This window comes from Prionailurus bengalensis, chromosome B2 (genome assembly GCF_016509475.1).
Source record: "Prionailurus bengalensis isolate Pbe53 chromosome B2, Fcat_Pben_1.1_paternal_pri, whole genome shotgun sequence".
NCBI classification, from domain to species: Eukaryota; Metazoa; Chordata; class Mammalia; order Carnivora; family Felidae; genus Prionailurus; species Prionailurus bengalensis.
The window spans coordinates 89,532,988-89,551,990 of NC_057349.1; the positions used below are offsets into that span (position 1 = coordinate 89,532,988).

At 37.6% G+C, this 19,003-nt stretch overlaps 2 protein-coding genes across 3 annotated transcripts in view; one reads left to right on the plus strand and one right to left on the minus strand.

The window, feature by feature from the left end:
* Nucleotides 1–532: 532 nt before the first annotated feature.
* TSTD3 (thiosulfate sulfurtransferase like domain containing 3) lies at nucleotides 533–11,014 on the plus strand. The gene is made up of 5 exons (XM_043593183.1): nucleotides 533–616; nucleotides 1,313–1,544; nucleotides 8,963–9,136; nucleotides 9,246–9,405; nucleotides 9,690–11,014. The coding sequence occupies exons 1-5, from the start codon at nucleotides 533–535 to the stop codon at nucleotides 9,760–9,762; spliced, it is 723 nt and encodes a 240-aa protein (XP_043449118.1). The 3' UTR covers nucleotides 9,763–11,014.
* Nucleotides 11,015–15,615: 4,601 nt separating this feature from the next.
* CCNC (cyclin C) overlaps nucleotides 15,616–19,003 on the minus strand; it is a 28,888-nt gene continuing 25,500 nt past the window's right edge. Inside the window, exons 11-12 of one of the 2 annotated variants that reach the window (XM_043592002.1) lie at nucleotides 18,285–18,403; nucleotides 15,616–16,854 (exon numbers count right to left, since the gene is read on the minus strand). In XM_043592002.1, the coding sequence (XP_043447937.1) occupies nucleotides 16,800–16,854; nucleotides 18,285–18,403 (174 nt within the window). In that variant the 3' untranslated portion in view covers nucleotides 15,616–16,799. Of the gene's footprint in view, nucleotides 17,492–18,284; nucleotides 18,404–19,003 lie in introns of both variants that reach the window. The other variant, XM_043592003.1, reaches the window with a different exon arrangement.

The window sequence follows — 19,003 nt, forward strand, 5'->3', positions numbered from 1 at the left end:
TTGACAATAAATTTAAAAACACGGTCATAATAGGGGCCCCTGGGTGGCTCAGTAGGTTAAGTGTCTGACTTTGGCTCCGATCATCATCTCACAGTTCATGAGTTTGAGCCCCACATCCAGCTCTGTGCTGACAGCTCGGAGCCTGGAACCTGCTTCAGATTCTATGTCTCCCTCTCTCTCTGCCCCTCCCCTGCTCACCCTCTCTCTCTCAAAAATGAATAAATGTTAAAAAAAATTTTTTTAAACACAGTGATGATAAATTCTATGTGGGAAGATGCATAACACCCCCTGCCCCCAAAGGTGTTCTAGTTCCTAGAACCTGTGATCATGTTACCTCACAAGGCAAGAGGACTTTGCAAATGTGATTAAATTGAGGATCTTGAGATAGGGAAATTATCCTGGATCATCTGAGTAAACCCAAAATCATCACAAACGTCTTTTAAAAAAAGGGTAAGAGGAAGAATAATGGATGTGACAACACAAGCAGAGTCAGAGTTAGAGATTTGAAGATGCTAACCAGCTGGCTTTGAAGATGGGGAAGGGATGCATGCAGCTTCTACTGGATGAAAAAGGCAAGAAAAGAAATTCTCCCCAAGAGCCTTTGGAAGCAACACAGGTTTGTGGACACCTCAGTTTTAGCCAAGTAAGAGTACTGACATACAGAACTGTACACAAATTTATATTGTTTGAAGCCAGTAAATTTGTGGTAATTCGTTACAGTGGCAACTGAAAACACATATTACATATTAGTTGGACCTACCTCTGGCAAAGCTATCGTCAAATACAAATATCAAAGTTGTAGAGGAAAGATGACAGCATGCGATTATCTTAATATTGACATCAGTTGAACCGGCTATTGGATTTAAGAGCAATTCCTAGGAAAGCATCCATGTAGTTTAAATTAATCTGCAAGAATCCGGATATAAAGTAAGTTGGAAATTTTTACTTTAAATCTTTAAATTTTATCTTTGGTGTATTTTCTACTTTCCACTTTTAAACGTTGTCTCTCCTTTAAAAAAATAATAATCAAGGGACGCCTGGGTGGCTCAGTCGGTTAAACCTCCGACTTGGGCTCAGGTCATGATCTCAAGGCTTGGGTGAGCTCTGTGCTAACAGCTCAGAGCCTGGAACCTGCTTGGGATTCTGTGTCTCCCTCTCTCTCTCTCTCTCTGCCCCTCCTCTGCTCACAGTTGCTCTCTCTCTCTCAAAAATAAATAAATATTTTAAAAAAGGTTTAAAAAATAAAAAAGTAAAAAGTAATCATCAAAACAAACAAACAAACAAAAGCCCAGCTCTCAGTTTCTTGAGTTAGGGCCCGGTTCCCTCAGCGATCACTTCCCGTGGCTCTCCTCGGCTCGGCCAGCGCCTGGCGGAGGGGGGCGCTCAAGAGCCCGGCGCGGTCGCCGGGAGGACCAGTGGGGGAGAAGCCGGAGGAGGAAGTGATCCGGAGCCCGGTGGGCGCGAGCGGGAGATGGTGGTGCCGGGGCCGCTGCTCGGGAGTGCACGCCGTGCGATCCTCGGGTCGGCGCAGTCTGTGCTCTGGGGTGAGCTCTGTGGTCCATGGGGAAAGGGACAGCGCCTAACCTCGGGCCCCGGGGGAGGAATGGCATTGGTGGGGGTGCTCGCTTCTTGAAGGAAGCACCCCCTGCCAGTTCTCGTTCCTTCAGATTCCGGGCTACTTGGGTCTGGGGCTGCTCTTGGGGGACGCAGGGAGGGAGGTCAGCGTTACTCCAGGAAGCTTGCGTGGGGAGGCATTTTGGAAGATACTGGTGTTTGAGCAATGAAGGTCAGTGCGCGGCTCAGAGGAGCGAGCGAGGCCCGCTTCTGCCCCAGACAAACTAACCACGAGCCCAGCTTTGCGAGTTACACTTGTTACCCACTAGAAGCCGCGCCCATTGCTTGAATTAGAACGCGTTAGAGCCATTAAGGTACCATCAGGACAGAACAAGCCGGAGAAACGAAGGTGGTTATGGAGGTGTTGGGTGTACTCCTCAAAGCCGACTTCCTGTCCTTCAGCACAAACTTTTATTTGTGGACACAGCTACGGAGACTGTGGCATAACCCTGTGTCCCCAGTTCTCCCTCCCAGTTATTCCACTTTAACTGTTGGTATGTCCTCAGTAGCTTCAAATGTGCTTTTCTATGCAAATGTTTTATTTATTGAGCACCTACTAAGGCAGGCCTCCTGCGGGGGATATCGCCTCTTCAGTTCACTTCATTTTGTGGAGAGACAGACACAAGTAAACACCATATACAACCCGGTGAGACTGCAACGGCAAAAGCCATGATTCTACCCGAGTTGGAGAAGGTGTTACAGAAAAGGTGCCTTTTCGTCTAAAATTGTAGTAATACATAATGATATTCTCATTGTTTTCAAACAGACACAGCACCATGTAAGTTCTTCTTTGTGCACCCTCCCATATTCCATTCTCCTCTGCAAGTGAGGCTTGGTACACATCCTTCTAAATAAACACTTTCCTGTAAGCCTACATAAATGTACACCTAAAAATACTACATATGTAATACGCAGGTGTTGCTCTTTTTTAATTTATGTCCCAGAACTCCTCTTCCTGCAATCTCACTCCCCAGGAATAGTTTAGTATTTTCTTCCAGATGCTTTTCTGGACGTTTATAAAACACAAGTATGTTATATGTATACAGATGTCAAAGGGGGAAGCTTTTTCATTTAACAGTATGGACATCTAAGTCACCGTTTCCTTGTAAGTGCTGCATGATAGGCTTCATAATTTAACCATTTCCTGAATGAACATTTAGGTTTCTTCCGATTTCAGGATGTGTTTCTAATCTTCCTTTTTTTTTTTTTTTTAATGTTTATTTATTTTGAGAGAGAGGAGGAGAGAGGCTCTGCGCTGACGGGGCTCTGTCCCACGAATTCTGAGATCATGACCTGAGCCAAAATCAAAAGTGGGATGCTTAACCAACTGAGCCACCCAGGTGTCCCGTGTTTCTAATCTTTCAACCAAGACTTTCCCAAGAGAATGCTGTCAATCCTTCTTAATGATTTGAGGCTGCTAATATGAGTGCTTGTCACTTAATCAGTGACCCCCATTACACTGAAAATGACTTTTGTCTCCTACGTTTCCATGAGATCAAAAACTTGCTGGCTACCTTTATTCTCTGAAGCCATCCCCTCCAGTATTATTCTGGTGGTTTTATTGTTCTTTTCTTCCTTTTTGCTTCTGTTTAGACTCAGGTTTGAAGCAGGATCCCAAATGGGACCTACTAAGTCATGTGTACTGCCACTGAGTACTGGGCTAACACACCTTTGTGGTGGCACAAAGTGAGTGAACTTTCACCTACGCAGTCTTGCCCTATCTATTCCCAGGGTGCTGACCTCTGGAAGATTCTAAGTAGCTTTCCTGGTAATAGCCAGGTTGCATAAACGCCTTTACTTGGTATCCTAGTCCTTGGGCTACAAAGAACAACAGAAAACACGGAGGTGCCCTAGTTAATACGAATCAGCTGCCAGCAGCAGATGTCTTAAATAAGGAGGGAGTTTGAGGAAGGTGACAGCTGACATGAAATAAAATGCATTGCCTTACCAGAAATTTCCATTGTACCATTTTACTCACTAGGATGGTTGTTCACTTGCTTTCAGCATTTTGCTGTGAGTGGTTCAAAAAACTGAAAATATTTATTAAAGTGATTACATTAGAAGTTATAAAATGTTCACACTAAATCCAAATACCCATTTGAAAAGGAAGCACACCAGATGTTCTTCCTAATGTTTTCTCTCTAAAGTAACAATCATCATTTCTTTCTTGGTTGCATGTTGTCTGTATTGTCCATTGCACAGTCCCTAGAAAAAATTGTCAATATTCAACAGATATTGACATTGGTTTTCTAAGGTGTCAAGATCCAGAAGAATATAGGTGAACTAGGGAATTTATTTTATGGCTGTGGCAAGAATGAATTGCTATTATTATGATTGTTATCATTATTAAGCAAAAGCTCTTATGTTTCCTTCTTTTTTAAAAGTTTATTTATTTATTAGAGAGAACAAATGGGGGAGGGGCAGAGAGAGGGAGAGACAGAGTCCCAAGCAGGCTCTTTGCTTGAACCCATGAACCATGATGGGAGATCATGGCCTGAGCCAAGATTGAGTCAGATGCTTAACCAACTGAGCCACCTAGGTTCCCCTTTTATGTTTCAAATAGTTATATTTTTCACATCAAAACTTTATTTATTTGGAATTATAAAAAGACTGCCAAACTTAATTAGAAAGTAAGGGGTAATCGTAGACTTTTTTTTTTTTTTTTTTTGGCAGGGGTGGGGGATACAGAGAGAGAGAGAGAGAGAGAGAGAAGTAGGGAGAGAATCCCAAGTACTGTCCACACAGAAACTGATTTAGGGCTCAATCCCACAAACTATGAGATCATGACCTGAGCTGAAATGAATAGCCAGACACTTAACTGACTAAGCAGCCAGGTGCCCCAGTGGTAGACTGTTTCTTTTCTTCCTTTGTTTTTGTTTTTTTAAATGTTTGTTTAGTTTTAAGAGAGAGACAGAGCACAAGCAGGGAAGAGGCAGAGAGAGAGGGAGACACAGAATCCAAAGCAGACTCCAGGCTCTGAGCTGTCAGCACAGAGCCCGATGCAGGGCTCAAACCCACATACTAAAAGATCACGATCTGAGCCAAAGTCAGATACTTAACCAACTGAGCCACCTAGGTGCCCCAGTGGTAGACTCTTTCTGAGTGAAATTTATTATTTTAAAGTATAACATATAGTACACAACCATGCTACACTATAACATAGAAAAGGTAAATTTATGAAAAAAATTATGAATTTATAAATTTAGAACCCAAATCATGGATATGATTTCTTTTTTTTAAATGTTTATTTATTAAAGTTTATTTATTTTGAGAGAGACAGAGAGCAGAGCAGGGGGGCGGGGGGGCAGAGAAAGAGGTAGAGAGAAGAGAGAGTCCCCAAGCGGGCTCCACTCTGTTAGTGCAGAGCCCGATGTGGGGCTGAACTCACGAAACTGTGAGATCATGACCTGAGCTGACCACTTAACTGAATGAGCCACCCAGATGCCCCTATGTATATTTTTTCTATGTATAATTTCTTTATTTTATTAAAAACAATTTTTTAATGTTTATTTTTGAGAGACAGACAGAGTGTGAGTGGGAGAGAGGCAGAGAGAGAGGGAGACACGGAATCTGAAGCAGGCTCCAGGCTCCAGGCTCTGAGCTGTCAGCACAGACAGCCCGACACGGGGCTCAAACTCGCAAACTGAGAGATCATGACCTGAGCCGAAGTCGGACACTTAACCAGTTGAGCCACCCAGGCACTCCTATATATAATTTCTTTAACCATATAATTAAATCACATTAAGCTAATTGAAATTAAATAATTTAATGAATAATTCTAGAATTTAGAGATGTAAAGAAATAACTAAATTTCTTAAGCTTTTTATTTGAAAAAAAAAAAAAAGCTCATTCCTATAGGTTTCTCCTTACTAAAAAGACCTGACAATTGTATTATAAAAACTAACTTCTAAACATGTATACAGTATGAATTAGACCATTCTGAATTTTACTAGATCCTCAATTGGTATAGTGTAATATGATGTGATTTTAAATATTTTTAGGGCATCATATTTCAAACTGAAATTTGGGTTGGCAGGTTGATTTTTTTTTTTTTTTTTTTTTTTTTGAGCTGTAAGCGTTTGAAAAACAGCAGATGCAGAGAGAGGCCTTCTCTGAACTCCCCTTACCTGTCTTTAGACAGATGCTTCAAAAGGAACTCAATTGTCGTAAGTCCTCTCCCCAGGAGTTTCATCAACCAGGGAAGATTGACTCATCACAGGAAAGGAGACTAGAACTCAACAGCACACCCAGGCAAGCATTATCACAAACTGTCTTACCTCCAATCTATTCTTCTAAGGGTCCATTCATCTTCCCTAAAAATCATTTACTTCCCCCTAAGAGGCCTACATTCCCTGTCCCTTTTCCCTATTAAGATGAGAATTCTTATTTTTTAATTAAAAAAATAATTTTTTAAATGTTTACCTTTTTTACCTGCGCCCATTTCTCTCTCCACCGCACCCCCCCCCCCACACCATTCCCTGCCTCAGGCGACCACCAATCTGTTCTCTATCTATGAGCTTGGGTTTTGAGGGTTTTTTGTTTCCACGTATGAGATCACATGGTATTTGTTTATCTGTCACTGTCTGACTTAGTTAGTGTGTATCCTCAAGGTCCATCCATGTTGTCTCAAATGGCAAGAGTTCATTCTTTTCTATGGCTGAATAATATTCCTGTGTGTGTGTGTGTGTGTGTGTGTGTGTGTGTGTGTGCGCGCGCGCGCGCACGCCACAGTTTCTTTATTCATTTATCCATCAGTGGACACTTGGGTTGTTTCTATAGTTTGGCTGTTGGAAATAATGCTGTAATGAACATGGGGTGCAGATATCTTTACAAGGTAGCATCTTCATTTTCTTCAGATAAATACCCAGAAGTGGAATTGCTGGATCATATAGTAGCTCTATTTTTTATTTTTCTGAGGAAAGTCCATACTCTTTTCCAATTGACATTCCCACCAACAGTGCACAAGGGTTCCCTTTTCTCCACATCCTCTCCAACACTTATTTCTTGTCTTTTTGATAATAGCCATTCTAACAGGAGTGAGGTGATATCTCATTATGGTTTCAATTTGCATTTCCCTGATGATTAATGATGTTGAGCATCTTTTCATGTGTCTGTTGGCCATCTGTATGCCTTCTCTGGAAGAATGTTCAGATCTTCTATTCATTGTGTTTTTGTATATCATATATCGAACTATAGTATAAATCATATGTATATAATGTGTTTCTATTAGTACTTCTAAGATATTACTTTTTAGGTTGAAATTTAAATTTACATATAAGAAATAAGGGAATAGCCTGCTTAAAATTTCTTCCTGATGTCTAGCTAGTTGCTGTACGTATTTATTGAATAAAATTTCCCCATTAATCTGAAATATCACTGTTACCAAATACTGAATTCTTACAGATGGTATACTGTATGTCTCCTTCAAGACTTAGACCTTTAAACCTTTTCCTATGCCAGTGTATACTATTTAAACCAATTTTGGGGCACCTGGGTAGCTCAGTCGGTTAAGCATCTGACTTCGGCTCAGGTCATGATCTCACGGTTCGTTGGGCTCAGAGCCTGGAGCCTGCTTTGAATTTTGTGTCTCCTCCTCTCTCTGCCCCTCCCCTGCTCACAATCATTCTCTCTCTCTCTCTCTCTCAAAAATAAATAATAAAATATGTAATTTATATATCTTTATAATATATGCAATGTTTAAAACAACATTTGAAGCATTATTATTTACCTTTCTTATAAGTGGTCATTTTGTTGTGTAAAATGATTATTAAAATTTTGTTTTTATTTATTGAAAAAATCTTTTGGGTTTTCTTTCATGTTTAAAAAAAAAAACAGTTTGGAACTATAGAAAAGTTGCAAAAGTAAAACAGAGTTCCCTTCATTCTTCAACTTCCCCTAATGTAAGCATCTTACGTGATATGATTATTGAAATCAGGAAAGGAATACTGACATAATACTATTAACTAATCCACAGACCTTATTTCACCAGTTTTGGGGCACCTGGATGGCTCAGTCCAACTCTTGATTTTGACTCAGGTAAAAAACTAACAGTTTGTGGGTTTGAGCCCCACATTGGGCTCCATGCTGATAGTGCAGAGCCTACTTGGATTCTCCCTCTCGCTCTCCCTCTGCCCCTCTCAACTCACATTCTCTCTCACTCTCTCAAAATAAATTTTAAATTTCACCAGTTTCCCCACTGATGCCTTTTGTAGTCCAGATCCAATCCAGAATTCTACATTGTATTACATTGTCATGACTCCTTAGTTGGCTTCAGTTGGCTTCAGTTGGCTGACAGTTCCCCCACTCTTTGTTTTCATAACTTTGATACTTTTTAAGAGTACTAGTTACTTTGTAGATTGAATTTGTCTGAGATGGTCTTCTGATTTGATTCAGGGTATGCATTTTTGGCAAAAATACTAAGGAAGTGATATTGTGCTGTTCTTCGAGCAACCTTAGAGACTGCATGCTGTCGATATTTATCACTAATGATCTTTGAATAATTGGTTAAAGTGGCATCTTTTAGGTGTCTCCTTTTGTAATTAGTATCTCCTGGAGGAGATACTATCCTGTTTCTCATACTTTCACCCCCTAACTCTAGCATCTATCAATGACTCTTGCTGAAATAATTACTGGGGTGTTAACCTAATGGTGACTTTCTCTGTCATTCATTCTACATTTATCAATTGAAATAATCCCTTCTCCCCAATTATTTATTCAATTATATACTTATATCACTATGGACCCATAGATTTATTTTATGAGTTATTACTCAGTACCATATTATGTTACCAATTATTTTTTGTTTTTATTTAAGTAATCTTTACACCCAACATGGGGCTTGAACAAGAGTCACGTGCTTTTCTGAGCCAGCCAGACACCCTATCAATTATTTAACAGAAACAGTGCCTTTAAGTACTTACAAGTGTAATTTCAAATGTAACGTCCCCACATCTAACATATGGCTTGTTATTTTCACTTGTAAGGGGAAATTAAATTTTTCTTCACATTGTATTTTTGGATTATGGTTGACTTACAAACTATTTGCACAATTCTGTTACCAAATGCTGAATGTGTATTTACAAGCTCTACCTAATTAAGGGCTTGGAGAGAGTAGAATATGGAGCTGGCACAAGGCCAGCCATTAAGCATGGAGGGCAAGAGGGTATGGCTACATCCTGTGGCTCCATCAGGCTGTGTGCAAAATACACTGAACGCAAAATTCAGTGAAGGAGAAACATCAACCATCGTTAGCTGACTGGAACCAGGGGGAAAATTTCCTTTGAACTGCTTTCCAGGTATTAATAGCAACGTTACTTTGAAGGTGCCTAAATTATTTTATTCTTTCCAGGTTTGAAGTCAATAAAAGGAAGCTGCCACAATTTTTGTACTGCTGTTTTCAAAGATGTCACTTACAAGGAACTTAAAAGTCTCTTGAATTCCAGACAAATTACGTTAATTGATGTTAGAGAGAGATGGGAAATTGTTGAGTATGGGAAAATTCCCGGGTCTGTCAATATACCATGTAAGTGACCTGTTGATACCATGTAAGTTGATTCATTACAAAAGTATATATAGATTCGGTAATTTACCGTATCTAAAATTTAACTGAAATTCTTAACATTTTCTTCCAGTGGATGAGGTAGGTGAAGCTCTACAGATGAACCCAAAAGACTTCAAAGAGAAGTACAATGAAGTAAAACCATCCAAATCTGACAGCCTAGTGTTTTCTTGTTTAGCCGGAGTGAGAAGCAAGAAGGCTGTGGACACAGCAGTATCTCTGGGCTTTAACAGGTACATAGATGGAGTATAAAAATGTATTCAAGAATGTGTACTGCGATGTTTCATATGTATGACGTTTTTACTGGTCTACTGAAAAAATTTTTATAATCACTGTGTTAGCGGTAGCAGGATAGTGACTAAGAGCCTCTGTATTTTCATCCTACTCAGAAGTCTTTTAAATAGTTTTAAAGTCTAGAGTAGTCCTTGTATCTCTAAATCTCTAAAGTTCTTATCGGCTTTGTGTTTATAAAGCAGGAGAAAATGTTTACAGCATTAACTTTGCTATGTGTTTTCAGTGTTCAACATTATGCTGGAGGATGGAAGGAATGGGCGACTTATGAATTTTCAGAAAAGAAAAAAGGAAATTGAATTCTGGAATACAAGCTGGCTCTTTCCTTTTGTACATACAGCACAGGATAGTAGAATGAACAAAATAATAATCTAGTCCTGGCATCACTGGTTAATGGGAAAGGGATTTTGTGTAAGTCAATTCTGTGTTGAATCTTTTTCTTAACTGTAAACTGTAAATTGAGAATGCCTTGCCTATTTCCTTGAGGATTGAAATAATGTATGTAACTTGCCATAGAAACATAAGGAAGGGTTGGATTCTAAAAAAAAATAAAATAAAATAAATAAAAAAAAAAAAGTTTATTTATGAGAGAGGGAGGGAGAGAGAGCATGAGCAGGGGGCGGGGTTGCAGAGAGAGAGGGAGACATAGAATCTGAAGCAAGCTCCAGGCTCTGAGCTGTCTGCACAGAGCCTGACGTGGGGCTCAAACCCACGAGCTGTGAGATCATGACCTGAGCTGAAGTCAGACGCTTAACTGACTGGGCCACCCAGGCGCCCCTGGTATCCTAGAAATTAATTTGTAAATAGTTTAGTGAACTAGTTTAGTTTACTATAGTACAATACTACTCTCAAAGCCCAAGTTACTTGTAGTACCTAATCATAATGTAGGACCATTTGTGTTAGCATGGCTTCTATTCATTAAAGAGTCTATGAGCTAGACAAGTTTTTTTTTTTTTTTATGATTACAACATATTTTAGTTTGTAAATTTTCCCATTTTAGAAAATTCATAAAATTGTCTTAATATGATATACAAAATTTCTGATAGATAAACCTTTCACTCATGATGAATAGTTACTGAATATTGAATAATATAAAGCAGCTAGTAAGCATTTCTTGAACACCTTTTCTTGGTTGAGACCCTATGCTAAATATTCCAAATGCTAAAAAGATAATAAAATAGATGCGATTCTTCTCTGAAGATGTTTGATTTCTAGCAGAGGTCTATAAAAGTAAAAACAAACAAACAAACAAACAGACTTTGTCTTAAAACACCAAGAATCTGAGCTCTAGAAAAGTAGGTAAAATATGAATAATGAAAATACATTAACACCCCCCAAAGACTTACGGCAATGTTGTAACCAGTATGGTAGCAATATAACTTGCGACTTAAATTAATTAATATGACCTATAAAAATAGAAATCATAGCGATTGCTTCTGTAGAGGGAAGATTAACTGGAAAAAGCAAGGAGGGAAATTTCTAGGATGATGGAAACGATTTATATCTTGATTGAAGTGTTGGTACATAGAGTAATACATTTATCAAAACTCATTGAACACTTGAAAACATATATTTTCTGTAATTATATCTCAATTAAAAATAATGAAAATATGAAAAAATTTAAATGTAAATAACTGTTACTAGCATGAATATATGCCTTTGGAATGTCAACTCCTATGTTTGTTAGTGCACTAGTGGTAAAACAACTTTGTGCTTTCTTCCATCTGTGCCTCTTCAGACCCAAATATGTTCAGTCTCATTTATGTAGTCATTGAGGTCATGTAAGGCCTAGGAAGCAACTATAAGGACTTGGTTTGATATTATTAAGCCATTGGAAAATCTGGGGTAGGAATGATGTGACCACCTCGAACTTCTATTTCTGATAATGTCAGTCTATTTCTAGCAGGAACTAGAAGAGGTGGAAAATAAACACACACACAGGCACGTTCCAATATTGGTTCATCCTCTATAGCTTTCCTTTTCCCTGGAGTATAGCTCTTCAAAGCCTCACTGCTTTAGTAGTTCCTTCATGCCTTTAAACAAATCTTATTTATTGATCTATATAAACAAATATTACTAGGACAAACATATGAAGGTGGGAAGATTTGAAGAGAGAGAATCTCTCGGAGAGAAGGGAAACTGTGGTTGAAGTACGGGGCCCATCCAGGAATAAGAACCTGGGTAAAGACCCTGGGTAAATACACCAGATGTTTAGTTGGAACCCCTGGGAAACTATACCTTAGGAGTAAAGGTGAACCAGAAATTGTCCAACCCTCATAAAAATGTAAGACCAGCTTCGAATCCACTAAATCACTGAATGAATTAAGGTGATCTTAGGAGCCTACCAGAAGTAAATCCCCTCTTAGAGAAAGACATCATTAGCTAGCTAGAGCAAAGGGTTGGCAGCAATGAATTTTTTAGGTTTGTGGGCCATAAGGTCTTTGTTGCAACTGTTCAACTCTGCTACTGTAGCACAAAGCAACCACAGACAACACATAAAGGAATGAGTGTGGCTGTATCCTAACAAAACTATGGCCACTTAGGCTCAAATTTTCTATTTCATGTGTTGCCAAATATTCTTCTTTTCATTATTTTCAACGACTTAAAAATATGGCAAACATTCTTAGCTCAATGGCCAGGCAAAACTAGATGGCAGGTGAGATTTGGCGCATGAAACATAGTTTATAGACCACTGAGCCAGAGCCATAAATATTCTCTACATTTCTTTATATTCAATGTTCGGAATTCTATAACATTTATTTATTTATTTTTCCAACGTTTTATTTATTTTTGGGACAGAGAGAGACAGAGCATGAACAGGGGAGGGTCAGAGAGAGAGGGAGACACAGAATCGGAAACAGGCTCCAGGCTCTGAGCCATCAGCCCAGAGCCCGACGCGGGGCTCGAACTCACGGACCGCGAGATCGTGACCTGGCTGAAGTCGGACGCTTAACCGACTGAGCCACCCAGGTGCCCCTATAACATTTATTAGAAATGGCAGTAAATAATACTCTGGTTTCTCTTCAGATCGCATAAATCTTTCGCCTTTTACTAAAGAAATGGCAGTAAATAGGACCTCACAATTGAAAAATAAAAAAAATTAAAAACAAATCTACATATAATTGACATGTTGGCATTTTCAGACAGACTTTAAATTGTTTTCAATGTTATTTTTGAGAGAGAGAGAGAGCAGAGGAGAGGCAGACACAGAATCTGAAGTAGACTCCAGGCTCTGAGCTGTCAGCCCAGGGCCCCATGTGGGGCTCGAACCCATGAACTGTGAAATCATGACCTGAGCCGAAGTCAGATGCTTAACCAACTGAGCCACCTGGGCACCCCCTGTCCCCAGACTTTAAAATACCTATGCTTTGTATTTTCAATAACTTAGATGACAAAAATTATTAATGGAAGTAATAAGTAGTTGGAAACTACAAAAAAGTATCAAACAGAAATTCTAGAATTTAAGAATAACTGAAATTAAAAACCCAGTAGATGGGCTTAACAGATTAGACACAGCTGATGAGGATTAATAAAAATGAAAAAAAACCCATTAAAACAAAGGCAAAGAAAAAGAAGTGTATTCCTCATATCTTGGATACCTAAACAAAGATAAAGGACTCAGGGAAGAATGTCTCCCGATGAGTGACTTAGGGAGTAAATGAATTATAAATGATTCTGGTGACAAATTAATAAAATGTACAAAGTAAATTGAGCAAATTACAACGAAGGCATTACTAACCTTTCAGAAAGCCCAAAATATTCTAAAAGAAATGTAACCATAGTACACTACAGAACACATTACACATATATACTTGATATACACTGAGTATGAATTTAACAAAAATTACACAATTAAATTGGGAAGACAATGGGAGTAGAAGTCTTAATGTAGAACCAGGTTGGTGAGGAAGTGGAAGCAAGAGAATAGACGGAGGTGTGTGAGAAAGTGAAATCTTCATTTTCCATAGGAAAGTTAGGAAGTTAATAGATAATTTTAATATTGGGAAAAAAATCAAAATAAAAAGCTGGAGGGTAAACATAGGAAGCAGTAAGGTAATTAAGAACATGGGGGGGGGGGGGGCGTCGGGCAGCTACCCAGGTTTTAAGAATTAGAACCTGGGGCACCTGGGTGGCTCAGTAGGTTAAGCACCAGACTTTGGCTTAAGTCATGATCTCATGGTTCACAGGTTCGAGCCCCACATTGGGCTCTCTGCTGTCAGCACAGAGCCCACTTTGGATCCTCTGCCCCCCACCCCTCTGCCCCTTCCCCAATTGTGTATGCTCTCTCTCTCTCAAAAAAAAAAAAAAGAGAGAGAGAGAGAGAGAACCTAATCTGGGGTGCTTGGGTAGCTCAGTTGGTTAAGCATCCAACTCTTGCTTTCAGCTCGTGAATTTGAGCCCTGCATCAGGCTCTGCACTAACAGTGTGGGGGCTACTTGGGATTCTCTCTCTCTCTCTCTCTCTCTCTCTCTCAAAATAAATAAACATTTTTAAAATTAAAAATAAAATAATTAGAACCTAATCCAAGCTCTTGTCACTCTTGACCTGTGACATTTCTCATCTCTACAATAATTGTTCTGAGAATTAAATGACTTCATCATGTAGAAACCCAAGAACATTCTTGTCACCTAAGTGCCCAATAAAAGCTATAAGCTTGTTACTTGTAAATGTGGAAGTTAACACAACAGCAAAGAAATAACTAAAAGTTGCTCTGGGGGGCAGGAATGCTCAAGCAGTAGGGAGAATGGGTCAGGAGTCTTAACATTTCCCTTGTCTTACAGTGCACAGTCCAACAGAATTAAAGCCATTATGTGATTTTGAATTGTCTTACATTTTAAAAAGAGGTGAATTTAATTTTAATTGTGTTTTATTTGGTCCTGTCATTTAAAATGTTAGATATTTTACATTCTTTTGTATTATGTATTGAATCTAACATGTATTTTTACATTTACAGCACATCTCAGTTCTGACTAGCCACATATTCAGTGTTCAACAGCCACATGTAGCTAGTGGCTGTCACACTGGACAGTGCAGCCTACAGCTCTTTTTTTAACAACTTATCATCAGTAGGTGATAAGTCACAGAAAGCAACAACCAGCCATGATATGCTGTCTGTGGAAGACACCTTTAACAGTAGTCTACCCTCTCGAAAAAAAATTTTTTTGAACTTAATCAAGCCTTTACATTCAACTGCCAATTTATAGAAAATACAGAAAAAGGAGCATGTTAAATGGCACTTCAAAGATACATTTAGTAAGATCCATATGGTGGGAAACCCTCAGTAGATAACCAAACCAAAAAGGGGAATTTAAAAAATAAGACAAGAGGAATCCATGAATTTTAAAAGACTTAAAGGATTTATCAATCATTTGCAATGTCTAGTGCTGATCCTGACCAGAATTATTTATTTTTCATGGTATTTGTAACTGAAAATATGAACAATGAATATTTGGTAGTACAATATTATTTTAACTAATTCTCTAGGCATAAAATTTTTTTCTAAGAGCCATTATCTTTAGGAATACACACTGAAATAATTATAGAGGAAATATGGTATCTTGCATTTGCTTCAAAATAATATGCATGTTGTGGGAAGTTGACGCAAATTTAGGTGAAATGAAATTAGCCATGAACTGGTCATTATTGAAACTGGGTAATAAATACATGGAGGTTCATTACAGAATTTTATTTACTCTTGTATATGTTGCTTTAAATTTTCTATAATAAGAGGGTGAAAACAAAACAAGTCATATGTACTAACTTTCAAAATAAAAATTTTAAAAGAATATAGGTAGGCTTAAAAAAAAACTTAAGTCAGTGGTTGTGATATATAATCACTACGCTCTTCCAACTCAAACCCAACCTTAATTCCTTCAGACCTGAGGAGAGCATTTTTCCTTATTTCTTATTCTGCCCGTAAGCCCGTAAGCCCTACGTTTATCATTGGTACTGACTTTACAGTCCCACTTTACCACTTTACCCCAACTTATCTGATCCTCTCCACAAGGAAGCAAAACTCTACAGTCTAAGAGCCATTTGAATTACCCACTTGACAAACTATAGAAGACTTTAAAACTTGTCTAAAGGAAGAAGGACACTTGGAAAACATAGGCAGATTCAAAATGATAAATTCAAGACATTAGTCATATAACTGGAGAACATTACTTTTATTCTTGAAGTTTCATACTAGGAAGTCAACACTTAATTTAATAATCCATTGTTCACAATTGATTTATAAAAAAAACTTAATCCTTAAATTGTACATCAGTATCCTATGACTTCAAATTTCATCACTCTCCTTCAAATCTGAAGAAAATGATTAAGTTCCACAGACAGCACAGTCCCACTGACATAACAATTTGTCCAAGTCCTACACTCATGAGAATTAAGAATGGCCAGTATCAAACTGGCCTGAAACCTGATTGTGTTCCTGGCTCAGGATACCTGTAGTAAATTTGTAAATCCACACTAAGACACAAAAATAAACTAGGGAGTGTATGTCATATAAAAACTTTTCACAGTAGAGTAAAAATTAACATTAAAATGTTACCAAATTTCAACCATATCATGGTGTTTTATCCAATTAACTTTCAAAATGCCTGATTAACTGTGAATCAAATGCAAATAAGGTCATGTAGGATTTTTTTTTTTTTTTAAGTTTGCCCAGCATTTCAAAATGGTTATGGAATTAATATAACTTTTAAAATGTCAAAGTATGCTATACATATTGCACTTTTCTGCTAGGCTGGGCTAGTATCTTCCATGGCAAGATACTAAAACTACGAATAAAATACACTTTTAAATCAATAGGTACTTGATTAATTTCCCTGAAATTATCAATATCGTTACCAAAATCTTCCAGGATTTTGTAAGATTTGATTCCTTAAATACAGTTTTAAAGTTTAACTTAAGGAGGGAAAAAAACCCTCATATATTTGACTTTTTATGTCTTTTTTTTGGTCCTTCAATGACCAAAGAGAATTTTAGACAAATTATGCTTCATGTTTCCTGGCTTAATAAAAAGCTATAATTTCTATTATCCAAATTAAGAAAAATTATACTAATCAAAAGTTATTAATTTTGAAATGTCTATGTATGTCTGTCTGTAGGTCCCCTTAGAACCTTTCCAAACTTTTATAATCAAGAGATTTCAATCAATTATGTACTAGAATCAAATCAGGTAAGGTAAAACTTATTTTGCAAAAATAAAATCACTTCCCAATATGCTTGACAGAAACAAGCTATTCATTTTCATTTGTGTTCCATTGAAGACATAACTGAAATCTGTCCAATGGTTTATTTCCAACTGGTCCACTACGGAATTCTTCGGAATGTTTTAAGATTGGCTGTAGCTAGAGTTCTGACTTCCATTTGGACCCTGCTCTCCTTCACTGTTCAAGTGGGGAAGAAAGAGATTTTATACCAATTAAAAGACTCATTTTCAACACCCTGATAAGCCAACTAATTTTTAAAGTTAGTTACTCTATGGTAAAACTCTACAAAACAAAGACACTCCTGATTGTCTGACACAGATTGCAAAATTAAAATACAGAAGACTAACATTTGGTTTTATGTTTTTATTCTTCCATAACTTGGTGCCCTCACACATTACAAGTATTCTGGAAGTTAGCGTCCACATACATTCAAAACATTTAAATAAGGGTATGGGATTTCACTGTCATTACAGGTATCACTCAACATAGAGATTAGAGCTTTTTCTGAACAAATTTCCTGTAAAATTAAATCTTATATATAAAATCTTATTCCTACCAAATATGAAAATCAAGAAGTGTTCTTCTGAAAAAATGACTGTCCAAAGGCATAATAAAATCACATGTAAATACAGCAAACTTTTATTTATGAGTCAGAAAATAAAAATGGCAATTTCCTGGAAAATGCTGAATACTTAAAAATAACTAAAACTGAAAAATACCAGTAACTGTGGCAATAGGATTATTGCCTTATCTTGTCCATCATCATCTTGCAGCTTCAGGCCCTGCCACTAGTGGAGAATCACTCAGGGAATTTCTGCAAAAAATGCATCCAAAGGTAGCTGTTTGAATGAATGCCTTAAACAGCTCCTTGCGTAAGTTAATTTTTTCCAAATGGTAACATTAACTTATCAGATCTACAAATCTATCTTGATACATTCTATAACTTATTTTTCTTGATAAATGATTAAGATGGGTAGCATTGCTTTATTTCCCTTCACCTTTTTTCCTACTCTAAATGATCTGATGTGAGAGCTGAGAACCACTGAATTAAATGAATAGATCCCATAAAAAACACCAACCAAAAAAAAAAAAAGAAAAAACAAAAAACTCTTAGTACAAGTGATTCATATTTAGCAAAATTATGGTACTATATGCCACAGTTCTTCAAGTCCCTCAAAAGCCAAAATTCTTTATTTCTTTACAATATCAGGTCACTATGGAAATTTATGAAACAGGGTAATAGCCAATAGTGGAGGGTGAGGGGGAAAGGCAGAGTTGAAATGACATGGGATACTACAGAATTCTTTATTCCTGAATTTCAGATGAACTAGTTCTGCTTGAATTTATGTGCAGTATATAGCAATATGTTGAGGGATACCTGTAAGAGACCTGCCATTGCATTAGGAAGTTAACAGAGGATCAGATTAATGTATTTTTTTAAATGAGACACTGTCAATCTATCAAGTCAGATTGAAAAAAAGTTATATGTATCATGAAGTTTTGGAAGAAATTTCATGAAAACAATACAACATAATCTATGGAAAAATATGAAAATGTGTATGAAATACATAATGAAATGAAATCCATAATTAAAGTCTATAAAGTACCTGTTTGGAGGAGGTTTTGGTTTCGGCATCTTACTAAGAATAGTTGCCATCTCTTTTCTCTCATCAAAATTCTTCCACTGCTCATACAGTTTCAAAATAACCCTGATTATTTCCAAAATCTAGAAGGAAATATTGAAAAGTTCTCAGTAGCAGTATCAAGCAACATGTACTATGTAAAGAACACACATCCTGAGGAAACAGTGAAGACAGAATCTCTGTCCTTAAGTATTCGGGTTAGATTAGACAATCCTGATAAATGTGAAAGCAGTATTTTTACCACACTGCTCTGTAGGCTTCTCCTTCAACCCTCTCATCTTTTAATATGCATACCTTGTCCATCCTTATCCATCTCTGCAGTTGGTTTCCTTCTATCTGCTAATATCTTAAACCAAAACAAAACAGTGAGGAAACTGGAACAGAGGTCTAAATCATGATAGAGTATGCCACTACAGAGTACATTCCTGTAACACCAATTGTTTCAAACAATTCGGTGGGAGGTGGTGCACCCAAGTCGTCGTTTTGTTTCGACGTTAATTACATATGAGTTAAGGTGCTCAAAAACTGGTAGCTACAAAATCCATCGTATCCATTTCCCAATTAGCCCTTTCTTTCTCATCTGAGTAGACCTCACTTGGATTGATCTAATGCTATCAACATTGCAGCAGAAAAGGTAGAAAAAAAGGGCAAAACCCACTTTGTCAGGAGGCAGGCTGTGTTAC

Coding starts and splice junctions, on each gene's coding strand:
- TSTD3 (XM_043593183.1), top strand. CDS start 533: ATGGGGAAGGGATGCATGCAGCTTCTACTGGATGAAAAAGGCAAGAAA. Junction 9,137..9,245: donor CGGGTCTGTCAATATACCAT/GTAAGTGACCTG, acceptor ATTTTCTTCCAG/TGGATGAGGTAGGTGAAGCT. Junction 9,406..9,689: donor GTATCTCTGGGCTTTAACAG/GTACATAGATGG, acceptor ATGTGTTTTCAG/TGTTCAACATTATGCTGGAG.